At 37.8% G+C, this 18,971-nt stretch overlaps 1 protein-coding gene and 2 long non-coding RNA genes across 9 annotated transcripts in view; 1 reads left to right on the top strand and 2 right to left on the bottom strand.

Moving 5' to 3' along the window:
* The first annotated feature begins 33 nt into the window (after positions 1–33).
* Positions 34–18,971, top strand: part of LOC110827966 (protein pellino-like) — a 28,208-nt gene continuing 9,270 nt past the window's right edge. For 4 of the 7 annotated variants that reach the window (XR_015532475.1, XM_087340008.1, XM_087340004.1 and 1 more), the window contains exons 1-2: positions 11,839–11,965; positions 16,867–16,953. Coding sequence is in view for 6 of the 7 variants with exons in the window: in XM_087340008.1 (XP_087196134.1) it covers positions 11,937–11,965; positions 16,867–16,953 (116 nt within the window). In the remaining variant the exon portion in view is untranslated. Of the gene's footprint in view, positions 1,710–5,122; positions 5,512–11,838; positions 11,966–13,240; positions 13,586–16,866; positions 16,954–18,971 lie in introns of those variants that run through there. The other 3 variants (XM_087340005.1, XM_087340006.1, XM_087340007.1) reach the window with 3 other exon arrangements.
* On the bottom strand, positions 3,902–5,132 carry LOC147871300 (uncharacterized). Its single transcript, XR_015532477.1, has 2 exons — positions 4,959–5,132; positions 3,902–4,877 (listed from the first exon to the last, which is right to left on the bottom strand). It is a non-coding gene; the product is annotated as an uncharacterized LOC147871300 (long non-coding RNA).
* Positions 9,469–11,581, bottom strand: LOC110829764 (uncharacterized). Its single transcript, XR_002543066.2, has 2 exons — positions 11,442–11,581; positions 9,469–10,318 (listed from the first exon to the last, which is right to left on the bottom strand). It is a non-coding gene; the product is annotated as an uncharacterized LOC110829764 (long non-coding RNA).

The following is an 18,971-nucleotide window of genomic DNA, read 5'->3' as shown; positions in this document are numbered from 1 at the left end:
GCACAGCCGTGATTATGGCTTCGAGTGGCATACGTGTTTTGTCTCCTAAAGACATTGATAGAACAGTAGCTGTGAATGTGTTCAAACTCTTTTTCACTCACGAGCTGATAGCTCTAATCTTGCGTGAAATGTATTTTTTTTTGTACTATAAAGCATAGTGTGTTGTGAACATTTTGTTCAAAGTTTTACTAAAATTCATCAATTATTAGGGAAGTTGTGCCCATATAAGTAAAATGATGCACTTTCAAACTCAAAATTAAATCCCCAAGCAGAAAATCCTCCAACAGCACAGTATAGACTTTGGATTTAAATGCTCCCACGCTGAGGGGTTAATCTTTTCATTTTTAGATGATAAAATGGAATAATGAATTTTGAACTGCATGGTAGCAAGCATTCTCAAAAATGAATCTTTTTTTAAACTTGTTTGTGAATGAAATTTTGATTTGTTATTGTTACCAAAAACATGAACTTTGCTATAAACGCATACAAAAAAATGAAAAACGTGAATGTGTTTGTAAACTTCCTTTTACAAAATTCCATGTGCTTCAGCTATCAGTATCTAACAGACAAGTAAACTTTTTATGCACGACATGTTAGTCTTCATACTAAATGGCACAAGTATTGTTCCTCTTCCATTGGTCTGCAAGGCCACATTTTTGGCCGTGAACTAATGTCAGGGCAAACTCAAATAACTTGACCTTGAAAGTTAGTTTCATAGCAATGCCAAATTATATCATAGGTTAGACAATATGAAATGCATGATTGTTGACAGACTCTGGTGATGGACCATCTCAAAGTAACGAGTTTATCTGTTTCTTAGGTTTGTTTGGATATTAGTGATGGCATTCTTGTCTGCAATTATAAAAGAGTTATGATGAGAGGGGCACATACCAGTGTATGCCAAGATGAGCATGGATAACCATTTCAAATGCTGTCTAAACATTTCATCTCAGGACCAGTTCTAAGCACAAAGAGTGAGTGAGGCTAACTTTCATGTGGCCTACTGGAAGTAATACAGATGTATTGCATAACTGTAGCAACAGGATAAATATGGTGAAGTGCAGATCAACTCAGGAACAAGTTCACTTAAGTGTTATGAACGCCCTTGCTTACACTTGTATATATATATATATATATCTGTATATTCGGGTTACCTTTGTTTGATTAATCTATTGATGATTGTTTGATATTTCTTTATTTCATCTTACATATTGAAATACATGAGTAAACATGTTATGAAGCAAGATCCGGAGAAGTTGCAGTGAACTGCAACCACACTTTGGTCAGCTGCAACCACAAGTTGCATCCTGTAAGACAAGCCCATCCGAGTTGCAGTTAGCAGGGAAAACCTTAGAAGGATATTGGGAAATCCAAGGCGTACGTGACTTGAGGACAGGAGTTGTGAAAGAGGAAATGACGTACGAATGAAGACATCAAATCGGACACCTTCTTTTATAAAATATTGTTTAGAATTAGGGTGTGGACAACCAATCAGAATTCATGTATTAAATGTTGCTTGTCATGTGATGCATGATGAAACACATATTTAAGGGATACTTTTTGGAAATTAGTTATTCTCTTCAGTACGCATAGACTGTGATAAAACGAACCTTAGTCAGAGGGGAGGTCTTGGTGTTCGTCCGAACATTTGACTACTATGGGACTTCATAGAATTAAACAGAGATGGGTGTTTCTGCTGGCATACGCATGTAAGTAAAGAACTGAATAATCTTACGAGCCACACAGTAATAAAGCATAATGTAGTACAGAAGGTGACTGATTAATTGTCAAGTAGAGAAACGATTTGAAGTATATAAAAGTTGTTATATTCACTTATCAATGTATTTGATTTATTTTCTTGAATTAATTGTTTGAAATATATTTATGTTAAAACCGTGTTGTGATTGATTGGGTTAACTTTGGGTAATAAGTTACCTATGGTTAGGTAGGGTAGGCACCTGTCTGTGTCCCCATCCTCCAGCCATAACATAAGACACTTAAGGGCGGTATCGCACTAGGATGCCATGGCAGCGACACCAACAGCGATGCCATGGCGTCCAGCTTCCAGACAAGCTGCCAGCTTTCGACGCCAGTCGAGCGAACAGATGGATCAACATTATGAGATCACGAAATGAAGGGCTATTAGCAAGGAGAAATGCCAACTTTTATCACTTTTGAGAAAATGAGATTTACCTTTATCAAAACTACATACCTGGAGTGAATTTCAAATCTGTAACAAAATAAATAAGTAAGAAAAATTCTTCAAACACACACTTTGCACGTCCATACCATTATTGAATTTGAAATGTTTCAGTTCTTGCAAATCACATGTAATATTACATGAACAAACTTTATTTGTTTAATAAAACATTATAAAAGCAGGTTTCTTCTTAATTCACATTATTTCAGATATCAGGGTTCCAAAGTTTGCAGTGAGAAAATTTCAATATTAAATTCTTTCACGTTGTTCGCCAGTGACTGCTTAAACTGTTTTTGGCATTTTCATCTTGACGCTGAGATTTGTTCCTTTCTAACTTTCCTGAAAATAATTTTCATTTTATTTCCCTGCCCTCATGATTCAATGACACTGGAATTTGCTGACTAACATCTAGTGAGTCTGTTTCCAGAACACTGAATCTGTTGTCCAGTTTAACTTGAGAAGCATCATTAGCATCTTATGACCAAGCCTTTCCATAGCATTGACAATTTCCATATCGGATCTATTTCGTTTCTATTTTAAACATGTTGGATTCTTCACCCTAACCACTGAGGTCCATTTATGACTTGAAAAGATGTCAAACCATCAGAAACAGATTCAGTTTCTATTCTTCAGACTCAGTCTCTCATATACATTATTAATATACTACTTTTGTAAATTTAAAGGAACTGTGAATTATTCATTAAAAGAAAACCTGACAATTTTAAGCGGATTACATGTCCAGTGAACACTTCATTACGTATTATTATAAACAGCACGCCTGAACTTCACTGCATCGATTCAGTAAAGTATATTTTTTAGAACAGGAAATATTTAATATGCTTGTTAGTTACTGGTATACATTTGAAGAGTCTGAATTCTTTTCCATTCTGTAGTGTTTTAATACATGTGAAATGGGGTTTAACCCTTTGAAGCCGAAGCTCGTCTTCATAATATTTACGAATCCAGACCGTACCGCGAAGAAAACACTTCACCTCACCATTACGAAAATCAGCTGGTTAACCCTTTGAAACCGAAGCTCGTCTTCATAATATTTACGAATCCAGACCGTACCGCGAAGAAAACACTTCACCTCACCATTACGAAAATCAGCTGGTTAACCCTTTGAAACCGAAGCTCGTCTTCATAATATTTACGAATCCAGACCGTACCGCGAAGAAAACACTTCACTTAACCATTAGAAGTCGAATCAGGCGGTACCACATAAGATTTAACATCCCGGTCAAAGCCTTAATTGTCTTGGGCATAAATGAAACCTGCTTTGCACATTTCTTCATTAATGGTCTCTTAATTCACTTTTTTATCTGAATCCTGTGAATAAATTTTGAATGTTTATTGTTTTATGCATTACATTCAGTAAATCAGTCCTGATTTGTAAATACTAATCATGTTTCAATTTTTGTTGTATATGTCAATACAAAAGATATGCCAGAGTTATATATTCATATACCTAACCTGCAAAAGAAGGAAAGAGCTCTGGTAAAGTGTTGCCTAGAAATGACACTTTGTTATCATCCATGAATATGCCCATTTCTTTGGGTCTTAACCATGAAATCTCTCATTACATAATATCCTCCATCCATCTTTGGTCAAAGTATTCTGTGAACTTCATTTTCAGATACTGCCTACTTCATTCTTTTTCTAGAGTAAGAAAGAAAGCTTGAACTCTTGAGAAACAACAAATAAATGTTAAGTTTCATATATTTTACCTTATGTTGTTGTGCAAAGGAAAAGTACATACTCAGTTTTATAAAATTATTAAGTATTCCTTGTCTTTTTTATATTTAGGCACTTTATTCACAGTCAAGACGCCACACAATCTTGTTCATGAAATATCTTACTTTTCTTCTTCTTAATAATAATAAACTGTACTAACTTATAAGCAGCTCTCCAATATCAGTTTTTTTTCTGCAAAAAGTTTGCTAGGATTCTTGAGTCATTGTCTAAACATTAAATATGGCTGCTGTGGCCTCAAACACAACGATTTTTTATTTGCCTAACTCACCAAAACTTACCTGAATTAATAAACAATAACTGTATTTTGCCTACACTGCATCTTTTTAGGTTCATATGATTCTCAAAATAGACTGATTCTGCTCCTAAACAGTATTAAGCAATGATTTTTATAATGGAGAAAGGTGCATAAAGTTTCCTTTGAGACAAAATCTGAATTTTTTAATGGTATGATGTAGAGGACCTTCTGGCTTAAAGAGTGTTGAAAATCCATTAATTTTAAACTTCATTTGTTCTACTTCCTACTTTCTAGACTTTTCAAATATGTTAAACAATTTGACTTGATAGCAGACAAAAATTACAAGACCCTTTGTTGAAGACAAACTTTGTTGACATACTGCAAGTAATTATCCTCAAAAGAATTTGTTGGTAATAAGTATCTGATTGTTTTCACCAATTTCAATTAACAATTATGTAAAATTCTACTAATTTCGGTTAATGAAATGAATAATTCTGCCATATGATGATCTCTATAATAGAAAGCCATACGTTTATACAAACACTTTGTCAGTTTTCGGAGATGAGTTGCAGTAAACTTCTAGTGGTGTTGAAGATGGCTTGTCTTCTGGATTGTTGTGTCTGGTAGAAGTTTGCCAGCGTTCTAAGTCCTTGATGGCAGCAGCAACACCTCTGAAAAGCCATTAAACTGCTGCCAGAATACACGACAACACAGAAAACAAATCATCTTCATATTTGCCGCCGTGATAACCTAAAATTTTATATTTACTTTGTGGTGTAGCAGTCAGGCAAACGAAAACATAATAAAACCATACTATAAGGGACAATTTAAACTTGATAGCCGGAAAAATGTGATTTAATATTAACTGCTGAACTTTTAAAGTCGTTTCTAATAAGGTTTTCTCTCCTATCTATCAGTTTGTGGCTTTCTACGCTATATTTATTTGTGAAATTACATCGATTATTTTGTTGTATTGTATGCTGAAAGATGGCAGCACAAACCTATCCTGGTCATCTGCGCCATCTGTAAGCACTTGAACAAAATGAATTATTTCGATGACTAAAACAAAAAAATGGCGTGCGCAGAGGCAGCAGGATCGATTTGAATTACACTGCCCCCTACACTGTTTTCAGGCTGCCGGACAAAATGGAAGAAAATAAGACACACAACATCAAAATTAAATGGAAGGCTACGGATTTGTTATGGTTGGATATCGTGAATGATGATCCTTATACGTGTGAAATATGTATTTTGTGGTTTTGATACTAAGAATAGCGACAGGTGAAGGAAAATTGTGAAGAATGTCACTCTTACATACTTTGTGAGTAACACAATTCAAAACTTATTAAGATGCTGGATTTATATTATGTTATTGTTTTTACATTGACAAGTAATTTGTGTACAGTATTTTTGCTTTTAGACGCATTTTATAGGCAACTCTTTGTTTTTAATCAATTGTAAATAGGTGAGGTATAAGATAAATTTGTCCCTGCCCCTATTCATGACAAAATATTGGTGCCTGGTGACAGTAGTTTCCTAATTAAGAGTATGCTATTAATTAAAAGAAATCTAGTATTAGTGTGGTTACAGTGTATAAGCACTTCTGTAATTATTTATTTTCAGACAGTTCATATACATTCACTCTTCAGTAATTCACAGGTGTTGAAAGCTGTGTAGTGTGTGTGTGTGTACGTATATATATTAGTTCTAATATTTGTTAATGGTAACTTTATTTCCAGTAGCAAATTTTTTGTCAGATTTTTTTAAATTAGTTAATCCTTGTAAAATATGTTTCGCATGGTCTTCTGTGCATTTATTAATAATGTGTAACATCCAGTTTGTAACCGGTAAGAATACACCTAACCTTAGTAGCATATATGAAACAAAAGCTCTCAGCAGATACTTACATTTGAGAGTAATTTGTATTTCTTGCTGAGATACATTTCTTTTATACATTTTACATTTATATCCAATACACATTGAATAGTAGTCATGGACCCAGTTGCAATGTAAAAGTATGCTTCCTCTATGCTGAAGCATCATGTCATGAAACAAAGGTCTGCATATTTACTTGATGGATGTGGAGCATAATTTGGACTATGTGCCCAACCATTTAAACTTCCGTAGCGCTAATATATGATTCATATTCATCTGTTAAACTGATGAAGCATCACAGTTCATGATTAATTGAATAAAATGAGGTGGGGAGGTCGTGTAGCATGCACAATTTTATGTGGATGGCCTAAAAAGAAGAAACCACTCGTGAATCATAGATGTTGATGTTACGGTGTGGAATGGATTCAGCTGGTTTAGTGTAGGATCCAATGGCATACTTTTGTGAATATGGTAGTGTACTTTTTGGATCCATTAACAGTAAGGAGACCAGCTGAACTAACTCCACGGAACAAAGTCCTCCTTGAGAAGTTAATACTGTGCTCATCTGGATAAAAAATTCCTCACCATTTATGCAAAGCCAAAGGTTCGTTACGGTACTCACAAGACTGGCCGCCATCCTCCAACTCTGTATCAAAACATCAATTTTGGTATTATCCTCCCATCTTCTCCTAGGCATTCGGAGTGTAACCAAAATTTTGTATGTATTTCTGATTTTCCTCAAATGCTGCACGTGCCCTGTCCACGTCAGCACCTTCAATTTGATCGTGTCAAGCCAAGCAACTGTTATATGTATTTTCAAGAGAGTCCTTGAATCATTGGTCCATAAATTAGCATTTACAAGCTGCTGAGTAGACTAGTTTTGTTATAATCGTTCCTGATGACGTGTGCAAAGTGCAGATGAGTGTAACTGGAATAAAGCATTGTGAAAATTACAATTTGAGAATTGTTCTGTAGTGCACTTCGAATCCCGTGGTACATTATATGTGATGTTTGTTGGGTGTTACGCCAATGTTTTTCCACATTGTAGGTACAATAGTCAACAAAGCTAATCATTACAAGCACGTCTAAACATGTTTATTTGCGATATTATGTACAAGTGCCAGTGATCGAATGGATTATTTAACGACGCTCCAAGAACATTACAAAGATATCGGATGCCAAGTTTTTAAGGTGTTATCTCGAACTGTTTCTCGAGAATGGCGGAGTAGGTGGGCAACTGCGAAAGTCCCCTAGAAAATCAAGTCGGTGGGATTTGTTTCTAGAGCTCGACTGTATCTCAAGCATAGCTGCGAATAACTTTTCCTTTGGTGGGGGAGAGTGACCCGAGAACTTTGATTGTTGTCATTTAAACCAGGCCCGTTCAGTCCTCTTCTGCAAGCCCCTCTTAACATCAGTAAACGTCTACTACACAGCCATCTTTAAAACTGTGTGGTTTTGCATTTTTTTAAAGAATTCAAGGTTTTTGGAGGAACAGAAATAGATTCTTCTGTTGTCAGTATTATTATTGTTGTTGTTTCCTGCAGTAGGTCGTAGACAGAATATAGGGTCTATTTATATAGGAACGTAACGATAACGACACGAGCCCTTGACGATTTTTCAGAAAACATTATTCAACGTTTTTTAATGAAACTGTTTTAGGAAAAATATCGTTGGAGACGTAAGTCGGCGAGACTCGTTCGCGGAACGGACGAGCTCGGAGTCAATATAAACAGTTCCATTGAAAAACGTTGAATAATATTTTCTGAAAAATCGCCAAGGGCTCGTGTCGTTATCTTCACGTTCCTATATAAATAGACCCTATAGGGCACTGTAACATCAGAATGGCGGACGTGGAATTGTTTTTATTTAAATTTAATTTGCATTGTATTTTGTGTAATCGACGTACCTCATATGTGTGCTGGGTCGGAATGCATTATTTTTAATATTATACTTCGATATGAAGATACGTTTGACTTTAATAATGCAGAAAACGTTTGTAAATGAATCCTTATCATTTAAAAATCACGATTGCAGGATTTTGAACTCAGCCCGTGAGCTGTGGCCCTCCCGTTTTGTTTTATAAATGCCCTGTTTACCAGTTCCTCTGCTGTCAGACTGAATTTGGAGTTGAAATCAATGTAACTTGTTTTTATTTGTTATCAAAAGTTTAGCTTCTTATTTGAATAATATGAGATTTTGTGTTTTACGGCGGTCAATGTCTGTGGTGTTCTTCAGGACTGCAGACTCAGAATTTGGACGACCTTGAGTTATAAATCTACGCCGATTGGATCGATGTTGCTTTGAGCGCAGTGATGGCGCTGGTGAAGTCTTGTTTCATTATCAGGCAATAGGCGTATAGTCTTATCGCGATAGTTGTGTTATAGAAAGCGTTGGAATTTTGGGGTGGGAGTAAAGCCTTCGGATTCATCATCTTCATAGCAGTTAGTTTTGTTTTTAATTTGAATGCATTGTATTTGCATAATAATTTACGTGTCTGAATTTAATTTGTTAATTTCCATCGCTTCACATCCAACATGCATCCGCGTTATGAAAACAGCATTCTCTTATAAATCAATGGCGTTATAGCCAGTTCGCGTTGTGAAAACACGCGTTACAGTATCTTAATGAAACTCTTTTATTATGTTTACTTCAAATAATTCAGTCCAATATTTGGTATTACTATTATGCGTGTTGTTGGTTGACTCTGCAGGGTTAGACAGTTGTCGGTTCCTTAATTCTCTGGGCGAAGTTCGGCCTTCATTTATTTTTATGTGGTTTGAGGTTATGACCGTCCACTCTCTTTGTTTCGCTCCAGCTAACTCAGGGTCGCTCACGGAGATCGAACGTAGAATGAATGAAGCGATGGCGATCAAGTCTTCTCACACCATACAACGCGGTGGTAGCGATCAGTTTGAAATATCGCGTAAGCACAAGATCGTAAACGATGCATCGATTATCTCGTCTGTAAGAAGAAGCGATACTCTTGTCAGCGCTGGTTGATGATGAGAAGCGGCAAGCCAGGTAATTATTCATTTTATTGTGTACAATTGTAGAAATTTGAGAAGTAATTACAAATATTAACATCACAATTAATATATATTAATGAATTAATATATTTTTCAGAAAGAAGCGTAAGAAAACGTGGTTTCTGCTTCATGAACATGAAGGAGAATTTCATACTTTATATCAGCAACTGTGACAACATGAAGAACGTTTCTATATTACATTCGGATGCCAATTGTATGCTTTGATGATGTACTGGACCTAATTAAGGGAGATATAAGGAAGAAATGTACGAAGTACAGGTGACCTATTGAACCCGTGGAACGCCTAGCAGTTGCCTTGAGGTAAGGGGATGCACAGACAGTTTTCATTAGAAAAAAATAACTTATTTGAGACAAACAACTATGACATTTGTTCAGTTTAATAATTAATTAAAGAATACGTGACAAAATTACAAGCTTCCCACTTAATTCAACAATTTCTCAGAAATCTTACGTGTTACAGAATTTTCAAAAGAAATATCACTTTGAAAAGAAATTTACAATATTGTGTTACGTAACATCTTTACAATGCTTTTCCAAAATCCTGAAGCCAGCTTGCAGATGTAGTCGTATTTTCAAGATCTATGTTCTGCGAAGGTAGGTTACTTTCGGAGCTATACTGTGAGCAACCTGCTGATCTTGAAGGTCCTGGACTAGGCGTACTGCAGTGACAATTTGATCTAGTAGCATCTTGCATTAATATTTGTGCAATTTTAAATTTCACTACTGTTTGCCATCGTGGTGAGAATTTCTTAATGGTTTTGGCATATCCCATACAGAGTAAATCAACATCATCATAGGCTGAGTTTTCGATCGGTCTATTTTCCAAATAATTCAATATTTGTCCTACTAAAGAAGAATGCTGGGGAGATGTTTCTCCACCTTTCTTTTTTGAATACGGGTGGATGGAGGATATGCCGGTCTGGAAAAACTTTCCTGTCCAGGTTGAAGGTGTGATGATATGACTTAAGCCTGTTGAGTGCCTTTAGCTTCTTCAGTCAGAATAGATTCAGATTCATCTACTTCGGAATTAAGGACGGAATCTGGGATGGATATATTTGACTCTGTACTTGAAAAACTGTAGAAAAGGGCTGAAAAATGACATCTGCTGGACCCATGGCCAAGTTTTATATCTATTCAGACTTTTCGCTGCTTGCCCTGTACGCGTCTTCTCAGCTCTTAGGTGTTTCCAGTTCTTCACCTCCTGACCTGAAAAGCACACAATCAGACATCACCTAAGTGACAAATGTTTTCATTTATATTTTCTGCTTCAGGTTTCTAGCAACTGGTGACTCTTATAGCACAACAGGCCACGGCTTTCGGATGGGATTTTCTACAGTTAGTGGTATTGTTAAGGAAGTATGTGACACAATTTGGAAACGTTTGCAGCCTAGTTACATGCCTGAACCTACAAAAGAAATGTGGGAAGAAACAATATTAGGTTTTAATGAAACGTGACAGTTTCCTAATTGTGTTGGAAGCATTGATGTGAAACACATTACCATAAAGTGTACAAATAATTCTGGTTCAAACTATTTTAGCTATTTGAAAAAAATATTTGATAGTTTTAATGGCTATTGTTGACCACAATCACAAATTTATTTGTATAGACGTAGGTGGTATGGGGAGAAAGATAGCTGATGGAACATTTAATATTCCAGCAGATAGGTCCTTGCCTGGTCAGAACGAACTCACTCCTTGTGTCGTAATAGGCGTCGAAGCATTTCCACTACGATGCGCCCCTTTCCATACAGACAATCAAGAGAGGACTACAAAAAGGAGATCTACAATAAGCGACTCTTTCGAGCTCGACGTGTTGTAGAAAATGCGTTTGGAATTTTAGCTCAAAAGTGGAGGATGTTTCTTGGGGAAATTCAGGTATAAAAGTGGAAACTACTGTATGTATTGTAAAGGCCGCATGCATTCTACATAATTATTTGCGTTCAAAAAACTCTGGTTTGAGGTTCGAGCACTTACTAGAACCTCAAGAAGCAATAGCAGAGGCTCTTGGAAACCTACAACTAGAAGGAAAAAGGGCAACTCATTTATCTGCTCAGATACGTGATAGATTTGTTAACTATTTCAATACGTAAAAAGCTGTACTTTTACTCCATTTATTGTAATAACATAACAGACTGATTTACAAGAGCAGTATTTGTATATTAAGCATTGTTGTCATAAGATAAATATGAAGAAAACTATTACATAAGTGTTTAAGTATTTACTTAACATAATTGACGTGTGTAATTATTCTGTTAAAGTTATTTTGTATACAACTATGAATAATAGATTAAATAATTGATGAAAATAAATGGGAAATGTGTGAACTTACAGCTTGTTCCTAGCGATCTGCCTATTTGTTCCCAGACTTCATCTTTCTTTTTTATATTCTTGTAATCAGGATGCGACAAATTAAATAATTTTACTTCTTCAATAAGTTGCCCTGTTGTACTCTTTGTTCATGCTAACACACAATGACGCGGGCAGCGATCAAACTCGACAAACTGCATCTGATCGCCACCGCGGAGTAGATCGCTGCACTGTCCGGAACGCTGCCCGCAAGATCGCTGCCTGTCTGAAAGCAGGAAATATCTGACCGCTACATCGCTCTGGTGTGCGGGAGCCTTTACAATCGTATCTTTGTTCAAAGGGACTTTGCCACAATTGGCAACGCAGCATTCCTTCTCATAATTCCAGTACACGATCATAAACGTAAGCATGCGGACGTTTACTCACTGTAGCTCTTGCGAAATGGAAACTGTCCATTCAGTGCATGTTCGTGTCATGTGTGAACTGAGGCGTGTTGGTTGTGACTTGTTAAAAGTCCATGGAAATGAAGTTCTGCGCTGCCTTGAAGTAAGTGATTTCTGAGTGAGTTGTGTACCGTGAAGTCTCCTTGTGTTACTAGGGGATCCGGGGGGAATGCAAACCTTATATTATTATGGCAGGTGTTAATTGTAAGTCTTCTATAACGAAAATAAGTCATGATAGGCTGTGGCTGTGCGATATACAATGTGATGGTGGAATCAATATGCTGAAATATTTTTAACATCCTTCGATTGATAGAGGCAGTTCAGCAGTGGCAGCCATCAAAACAAAGTATCGTTCTACGATGAACGTGGAAAGCGACCTCAGAACGGCCATTTTAAAAGTACAGAGCATTTACCTGGCAAGACGTATTTTATTTTGGATGTTTTTAGATTGACTGTTAATTTAAAATCTTGTATTTGTTGCTGTCGTAAATAAATTATTCAACACTTTTATATTTTATTGACATTTCAATTCGTGTCTGTACTATTGGACCATGCATTTTACATCGATTAATAATGTGGTATACCTTGTTTGCCACCAGTTTAGATTTTATTTTTTGTAATTAAAAATATTACAGTCATGGCGTTGTGTGTGACTCAATTTCACACCTCTGTCCCAATCTCTACACATTCACCCTGATGATGGCAACTGCAGTGTTTGGCGAAACGTTTGATAACTGTCAACATTTGACGCGGCCTGTCCTCGTTATGTTAATGTTTGTAATCAGAACGTAACGGAGAAAACATCGAGCAGGTTGACTTGTCTCGGCATTTGTTTGCAGAGACTCAGTAAAACCACGAAACCCCTAATCACGATCTATAGCTGCTCAACGCCACTTAGATCCTTAGTACACTGGCATTCTCTGTACAAATCTGACTTCAGCACTGGTTCAGATTTGTCACAAATTTTCTCCTAAACGTTGACTTTCACCTGGCGAGTTCTACTTTCAACCCTGCGTGCCAGTTTCGTCTGCTTAGTGCTGAAACGGAAATGACGGTCGAGAACAAGTGCGTGCATGTTCGTAGGATAAAAAGGGTAAGTTTAGTCATGTATGTGGGGTACGCATGCGCAGCTGCTAGGTCCCCCTCCTGCTGGACCCTCAGAATACGACCATTCAGCCCCTCTGTCAATGTGATCCCCTCGATTTCCGCTCCCACACCTTCATGTTTACATTTACAGTTTATTTCTCTTACGCTAGATGTCGGACCAGTCATCCTTTGGGTGCGCATGTGCGTTGCATTTACAGCTAGTGCATTTCTCTTACGCTAGATGTCAGACGCTGCGTTCTCAGCACGTCCTGCCTGTGGTCTACCGCTCGTCTTTGTGCAACTGTTTCAGTGCTGTGGCTGTCTTTGTGTGAGAAGCGTCTCCAGATTTGGTTTGGTTCGCGTTTAAATATATGCTGTGGCGTCTGTTGTTTACGTCGTGTCCATTACTTATCTTTGTTCTCAATTTGTAAGACGAGAATATACAAAGGTAGATAGACGAAACGTGTGCAGAAAACATGGAATATTGCGTTCTGTTATTTATGCGCGAGCGTTAATTTAAAAAAAGTAATTTCCGTTTGTCGTAATTGTGTGTGTGGTGGTTCAACGTAGCAGTCAGAATTTCGTGTGATAACTCATCATCCCCATCTGGGGAACATCCTTCCAAAATGGTTAGCAAGTGAGTATGCTGTGTTACTAAATATTTTTATAATAAATTTAGAAAAGTAGGCAGAATTGTTACAAACACAGTCAAACTGGTTTCCACATACAAACTCTTGAAAATGCGTTACTATGGTAACCCGCGCGTAAATGTACTCTTGGTTTCTGTGTTGCCCACTGTGACTGCAGGGTTTGCAGGTGTGTAAGCTTGGCAGCTACGTAGCTGTAGGATGAGTTGTACGCCTACAAAGGTGTCTCCGTTTACTCACAATATGAATTTGTTTACTCAAGTCTGTAATTTTCTTACGTTAAGTAATGGTACCAACCTTAACAACAAAACGTAACGTGTTCAGTAAAACCATCGGTGATGAACCAGTGTGTGTGATTACGAAAGATAAGGGAATTGCATGTTTATAACTACAACGTGTTAATATACAATTTATTAAAATTCGCGACACAACCGAAGCCTTGTTGCATGCAGTACACTGATTAATAAGTGTATTATAGAAATGTTAGCAGTCTAATAAAATTTCCTCACGCCTCTACGTCGACCCAGCCCCCTCGGGGCGTGTCGCTGACCACTTTACCCCAATTAGTACCAAGGTTGAGAATGAGTATTACCAAGTTGGAGGGACAGTGTGTGAAGTTGGGCTTGCCTTTACGGGCCTGGTTCAAGCAGAAACCTGTAAAGTGACGTAGACGAACTCCAAACCGACCCAGGAACATCGTACGACAACGATTCCTTCATTCGATACAGAGAAGCCCACAGACGCGGCCATAATGAAAACAAAAACAAATACATTATACAACGTGAAGGAAATTATGAAAATATCGTATTCAACCAAACAAGCGACCCGTGTAATTATTGTCGGCGTGATTTTATGATAATTAATCTTCGAGGTCAATAAAAGGCGAGGCGGTCAGCGATACGAATTGAGTGAATTGAAACAGACTTACAAGTGTTAAGAAGTGTTTTTTTTTGTTTCGAGACACCGGCCGTGATTGACTTCAATAGAAATCTCCGAATCAGCTTCCGTCGTCAGAGAAAAGAAACTATACGAAATTTGCCAGAGTGTAGTTGGTACAACGAGGAATATATTTTTGGCTACGCTGGCTCTATGACCCGTTAACGCCAAATACTCTCACTGGGTACGTATTGCGTGCGTGTCCCAGGAATCTACGAAACTTGTTCACGAATTAAAATTCCTGGCTACCCGTAACACTGCTTTTATGATAAAACAGTTCTTACAGATATTTTAAGTACTCTTAATTCTTATTAATGTCCTGTTTCGTATTATTTGTGATAGAAGTTTCGTAGAGAGTGTTGTCTTAGATAAATAAGACTTTGTTCTGACGCTGCTAGGAAGTAGGGGTCACGGTAGCCGTTCTCTCTCTCTCTCTCTCCACCGGGTGTTTCCTCGCCTCAGTATACCAAAATGTGCCGCGAACATAGTGATGAAAACACAAAAGAAGAAACATACGAATTACTGTGACATTATGAGAGAGTTTTAATTGTGTGGGCCTCTGAACGGCCAGAACCTTGAGACTTTTGGAAATATGTAACTGCCCATAATTGATTATTAGTCCTAAGAAACTTATTTTTACGGCGAGCCTGAGAATTTCAGTGCTGTACTTGTACAGGGTTTAAAATTCAGGAGTTAAAACATGCACAGGGAACTAAAAACCTCATTAAAAATGTCTTATAATTTTTCGAAGGGGGGGAGGGGTATGTTTGTGTTCATCAAGCCTTCCCCCGGTGCATTTGACAGTGGTTGTAGTTTAAAGAAATAAAGGTCTGTTTCCAGCTAAGTACCGGGTCTACAATTTATGAGGCTGCGGTCGTGCTTACATTGCGTTATCGGCCGCTGCTGTTGACGTAGGCGGGACTTGTACGCGTGAGTCACGGGCGAGTCAGTTTCGGTGCCGCTGGCAACAGCGAACTACGAATATTTCTCGTCGCTGATACATGTTATTACGTTAATTGTTCTTACCTTAAATCACAGAAGATGTTCAAAGTGACTTCCTTGTGCTTGCAGGCAACTTCACATCTCGTTAATCGAAATACTCGACGAAGCTGTTCTTGGGAAATTGCCGACATATTTTATGAACATCAATTGAAATAAAGAACGTGGTAGTTATTGATTATATATTTTTCTAACTTTATGGTATGGCCTACGAGTCGTCATTTTTCAAACACAACTAAGAGAACTATTGCCCCGAAAGAAAATACTACGCCAAGATATTTTTGCTGCCAAAGAACATAATATCAAAAGCGTTACGCAATGCTTTAAGAATCAGGAGTTTAGATTTTGCCTGAAAGCCTGTCGTCTGTTGTTCGTTCAGTGGTTGTGGAACGAATGCTTGTAGGATCGGTCGTCGCTCAGCGCGAAATCTTGCGCATGCGCGTATATCGAATTCCTAGCAGGGATTTTCTCCTGATCTGCTTAACCAGCTGGTTTTCGTAATGGTGAGGTGTAGTGTTTTCTTCGCGGTACGGACTGAATTCATAAATAATATTTAGACGATCTTCGGCTTCAAAGGGTTAACCCTTTGAAGCCGAAGCTCGTCTTCATAATATTTACGAATCCAGACCGTACCGCGAAGAAAACACTTCACCTCACCATTACGAAAATCAGCTGGTTAACCCTTTGAAGCCGAAGCTCGTATTCATAATATTTACGAATCCAGACCGTACCGCGAAGAAAACACTTCACTTAACCATTAGAAGTCAAATCAGGCGGTACCACATAAGATTTAACAAAAGAACATCCTGGTCGAAGCCTTAATGTGACATCGTCTCGAATTAAAGTTCGATGAAGTGACTCGTATGTAAGGATTTCTGTCTCGTATGATGCAGGTTTCTCTGTGCGTTTGTGGTTCTTTTCCCCAGACGAAATTCAATTGTTTTGTTACACAATTTCCTTATTTGATTTGATCTGTTCCCTTTAATAGGAATTCTGTTGCGCCCCGCTCAACGCGTATCACGTCCGAGCTCAAGTTGCTGCGCAGTTAACTTTGATTTAGAAATGGTGTGCAGAACGGTAAATCTATTTGTAGGAGATCTAGGGGATGCTTGAAAGATGATTTTGAGACCGGCACTGGCTTAAATCGCAAATTTCATTCTACAGAGAACACGAATTTGGCTTGAATATGATTTATTCAAAGTAAAATAATTTTTGTAACCGCGAGATGCAGTCGTACGTATTGTAACAATTTTGATGTTTTTTTTTTCGAAAATGGCAAATTCTGTCTCTCTGAAACTTATGTTAAAACATTTTTTTATTTTTGCGTTCGTTTCAGATCGGATGACACCGAGAAACATGAAGAGTCGAGTTCGGCGCGCGAACCCAAACAGATGACAAAGTATGGCGAGCTGACCATCGTAGGGTGAGTTACATTGAGTATCTGTTGTCTGTTTGTGTATTGGAGTTGAATATCGCAAAATAATAAAACTTAATCCATGCCCTTTTAATAAATCTCGAACAGCGACTCTGGAATTATCGTTCGCGAACCACTGGGCAGTGATTAGGGTTTGTCGGTTTTTAAAAACTTGTTTTTTGGATAAATTTGAAAAATTCGAAAACCGTTTTTTTTCTTCAAAAGTCGGTTTTTGTATAAACCCTAGCAGTGATGCCACCATTGATAGGCGAGTTCACCGGACAATGAGCAGTTTCTGTGTCTGTTTCAGGAAACATTTATCACATTTTTTATCTTTATAGAAGAATTTCTTTGAAAGTGTCTCTTCGTCTTGACCAATGAGGAAACGTCTGTGTGAGGGGTCGTTTATATAAAATTATTCTTTTCCACTGATTATCGTCAAAAAATAAACAGTGGATGAAGTAGACTGTGGTAGAGTAGTTGGTCGATGCCATGGCAGCGACACCAACAGCGATGCCATGGCGTCCAGCTGCCAGAAAGAGACGCCAGACAAGCTGCCAGCTTTCGACGCCAGTCGAGTGAACAGATGGATCGACATTATGTGATCACGAAATGAAGGGCTATTAGCACGGAGAAATGTCAACTTTTATCACTTTTGAGAAAATGAGATTTACCTTTATCAAAACTACATACCTGGAGTGAATTTCAATTCTGTAACAAAGAAATAAGTAAAAAAATTGTCCATACACACACTTTGCACGTCCATACTCATTATACATTATTGAATTTGAAATATTTCAGTTCTTGCAAATCACATGTAATATTACACGAACAAACTTTATTTAATAAAACATTATAAAAGCAGGTTTCTCCTTAATTCACATTATTTGTGATATATAGATAGATGCATAGATTACTAAACAAAAAAAAATTAAAAATGAAGTTGCCATATTGGAAAGCGGCCCCACAAATGAAGCCATAGAAACACTTCTTACCTAATTCTTTCTTTTCTACTGTAAATAAATCTCCTCCTCCAAATATTTCCACAAGTTCTTCCCAGTTTCTTTTTTTCAAGTCCCGGTTTGCGTATTCAATATCAGATGAATCCCATAGTCGGGGTTGAATTTCAATTATCAATCTTTCGGTGTCGAAATTATCCACGTTTGGAAGAAACAGAAATACACACAAGCACATTCACGCACGGACGTCAATGGACTGGCCTCAGACTGTCGTGTGATGTTGATTTGGGCTTGGCAGCGATGCCAGCAGCAATTGAACTTGGCATCTTGGTTGGCAGCGATGCCAAGTTGGAAGCGCTGCCAGACGGATGCCAGGTGCGATATGTGACTACTAAATTAATGCATTGAGTTTGGCCGAGATGCTGGCAGCTCCGCCATGGCCTCCCGTTGGCATCCTAGTGCGATATCGCCCTTAAGTGTTTAGATGGATGCCAGAAGTCTGTTTTCTTGAAGAATAAATTCTAAATTCATGATTTTCAAGGTGGTAGTTGTGAAATGTGTCCCTGACGCGTGGCCTATGAACCTTGACCTTGCTCATTGTGTAAATAGAGGTTGAACTTTGTGGTTGCTTCAGGTTCAGTCCTCATAGGATGGTTTAGGCTTGCGTTGTGGTCGCTGCCCATGGGTCATGTTTTTGTTGTGGGAATTCTTTAATTAAATATTAAGATGAACGTTTTGTTTATTTTTGTTATGTGGTGTAAACGTGGCTGAAAGATGCTCCATGAAAGTGAATTGCAAATCATTTTACTTAAAACAAACAGTTGGTACTCCTGAAGCAAATAAACGAGGCCTACTGTAAACGGAAGTTCAAAATCCACATTAATATGGAATTTACTTAGCGTCATTTACACTGTCAGATTAAATGTCACTAATATACAGGGTGATTCAAAGAACTTTCGAATAGGAATCCGTGTCCTCCGAAGTCATCCCGAGTCAGTCGAGGTCATTGAAGGTGGGGAAGTCTGAAAACGTACCGCTGAAATAATTGTACTTCCTACTTCTGAATCC

The sequence above is a fragment of the Zootermopsis nevadensis genome, unplaced genomic scaffold (assembly GCF_977971745.1).
Source record: "Zootermopsis nevadensis isolate Lab colony 2312 unplaced genomic scaffold, Znev_1.0 Znev_ptg000059l, whole genome shotgun sequence".
NCBI lineage: Eukaryota > Metazoa > Arthropoda > Insecta > Blattodea > Termopsidae > Zootermopsis > Zootermopsis nevadensis.
This window is presented reverse-complemented; position numbering and strand designations above follow the sequence as displayed.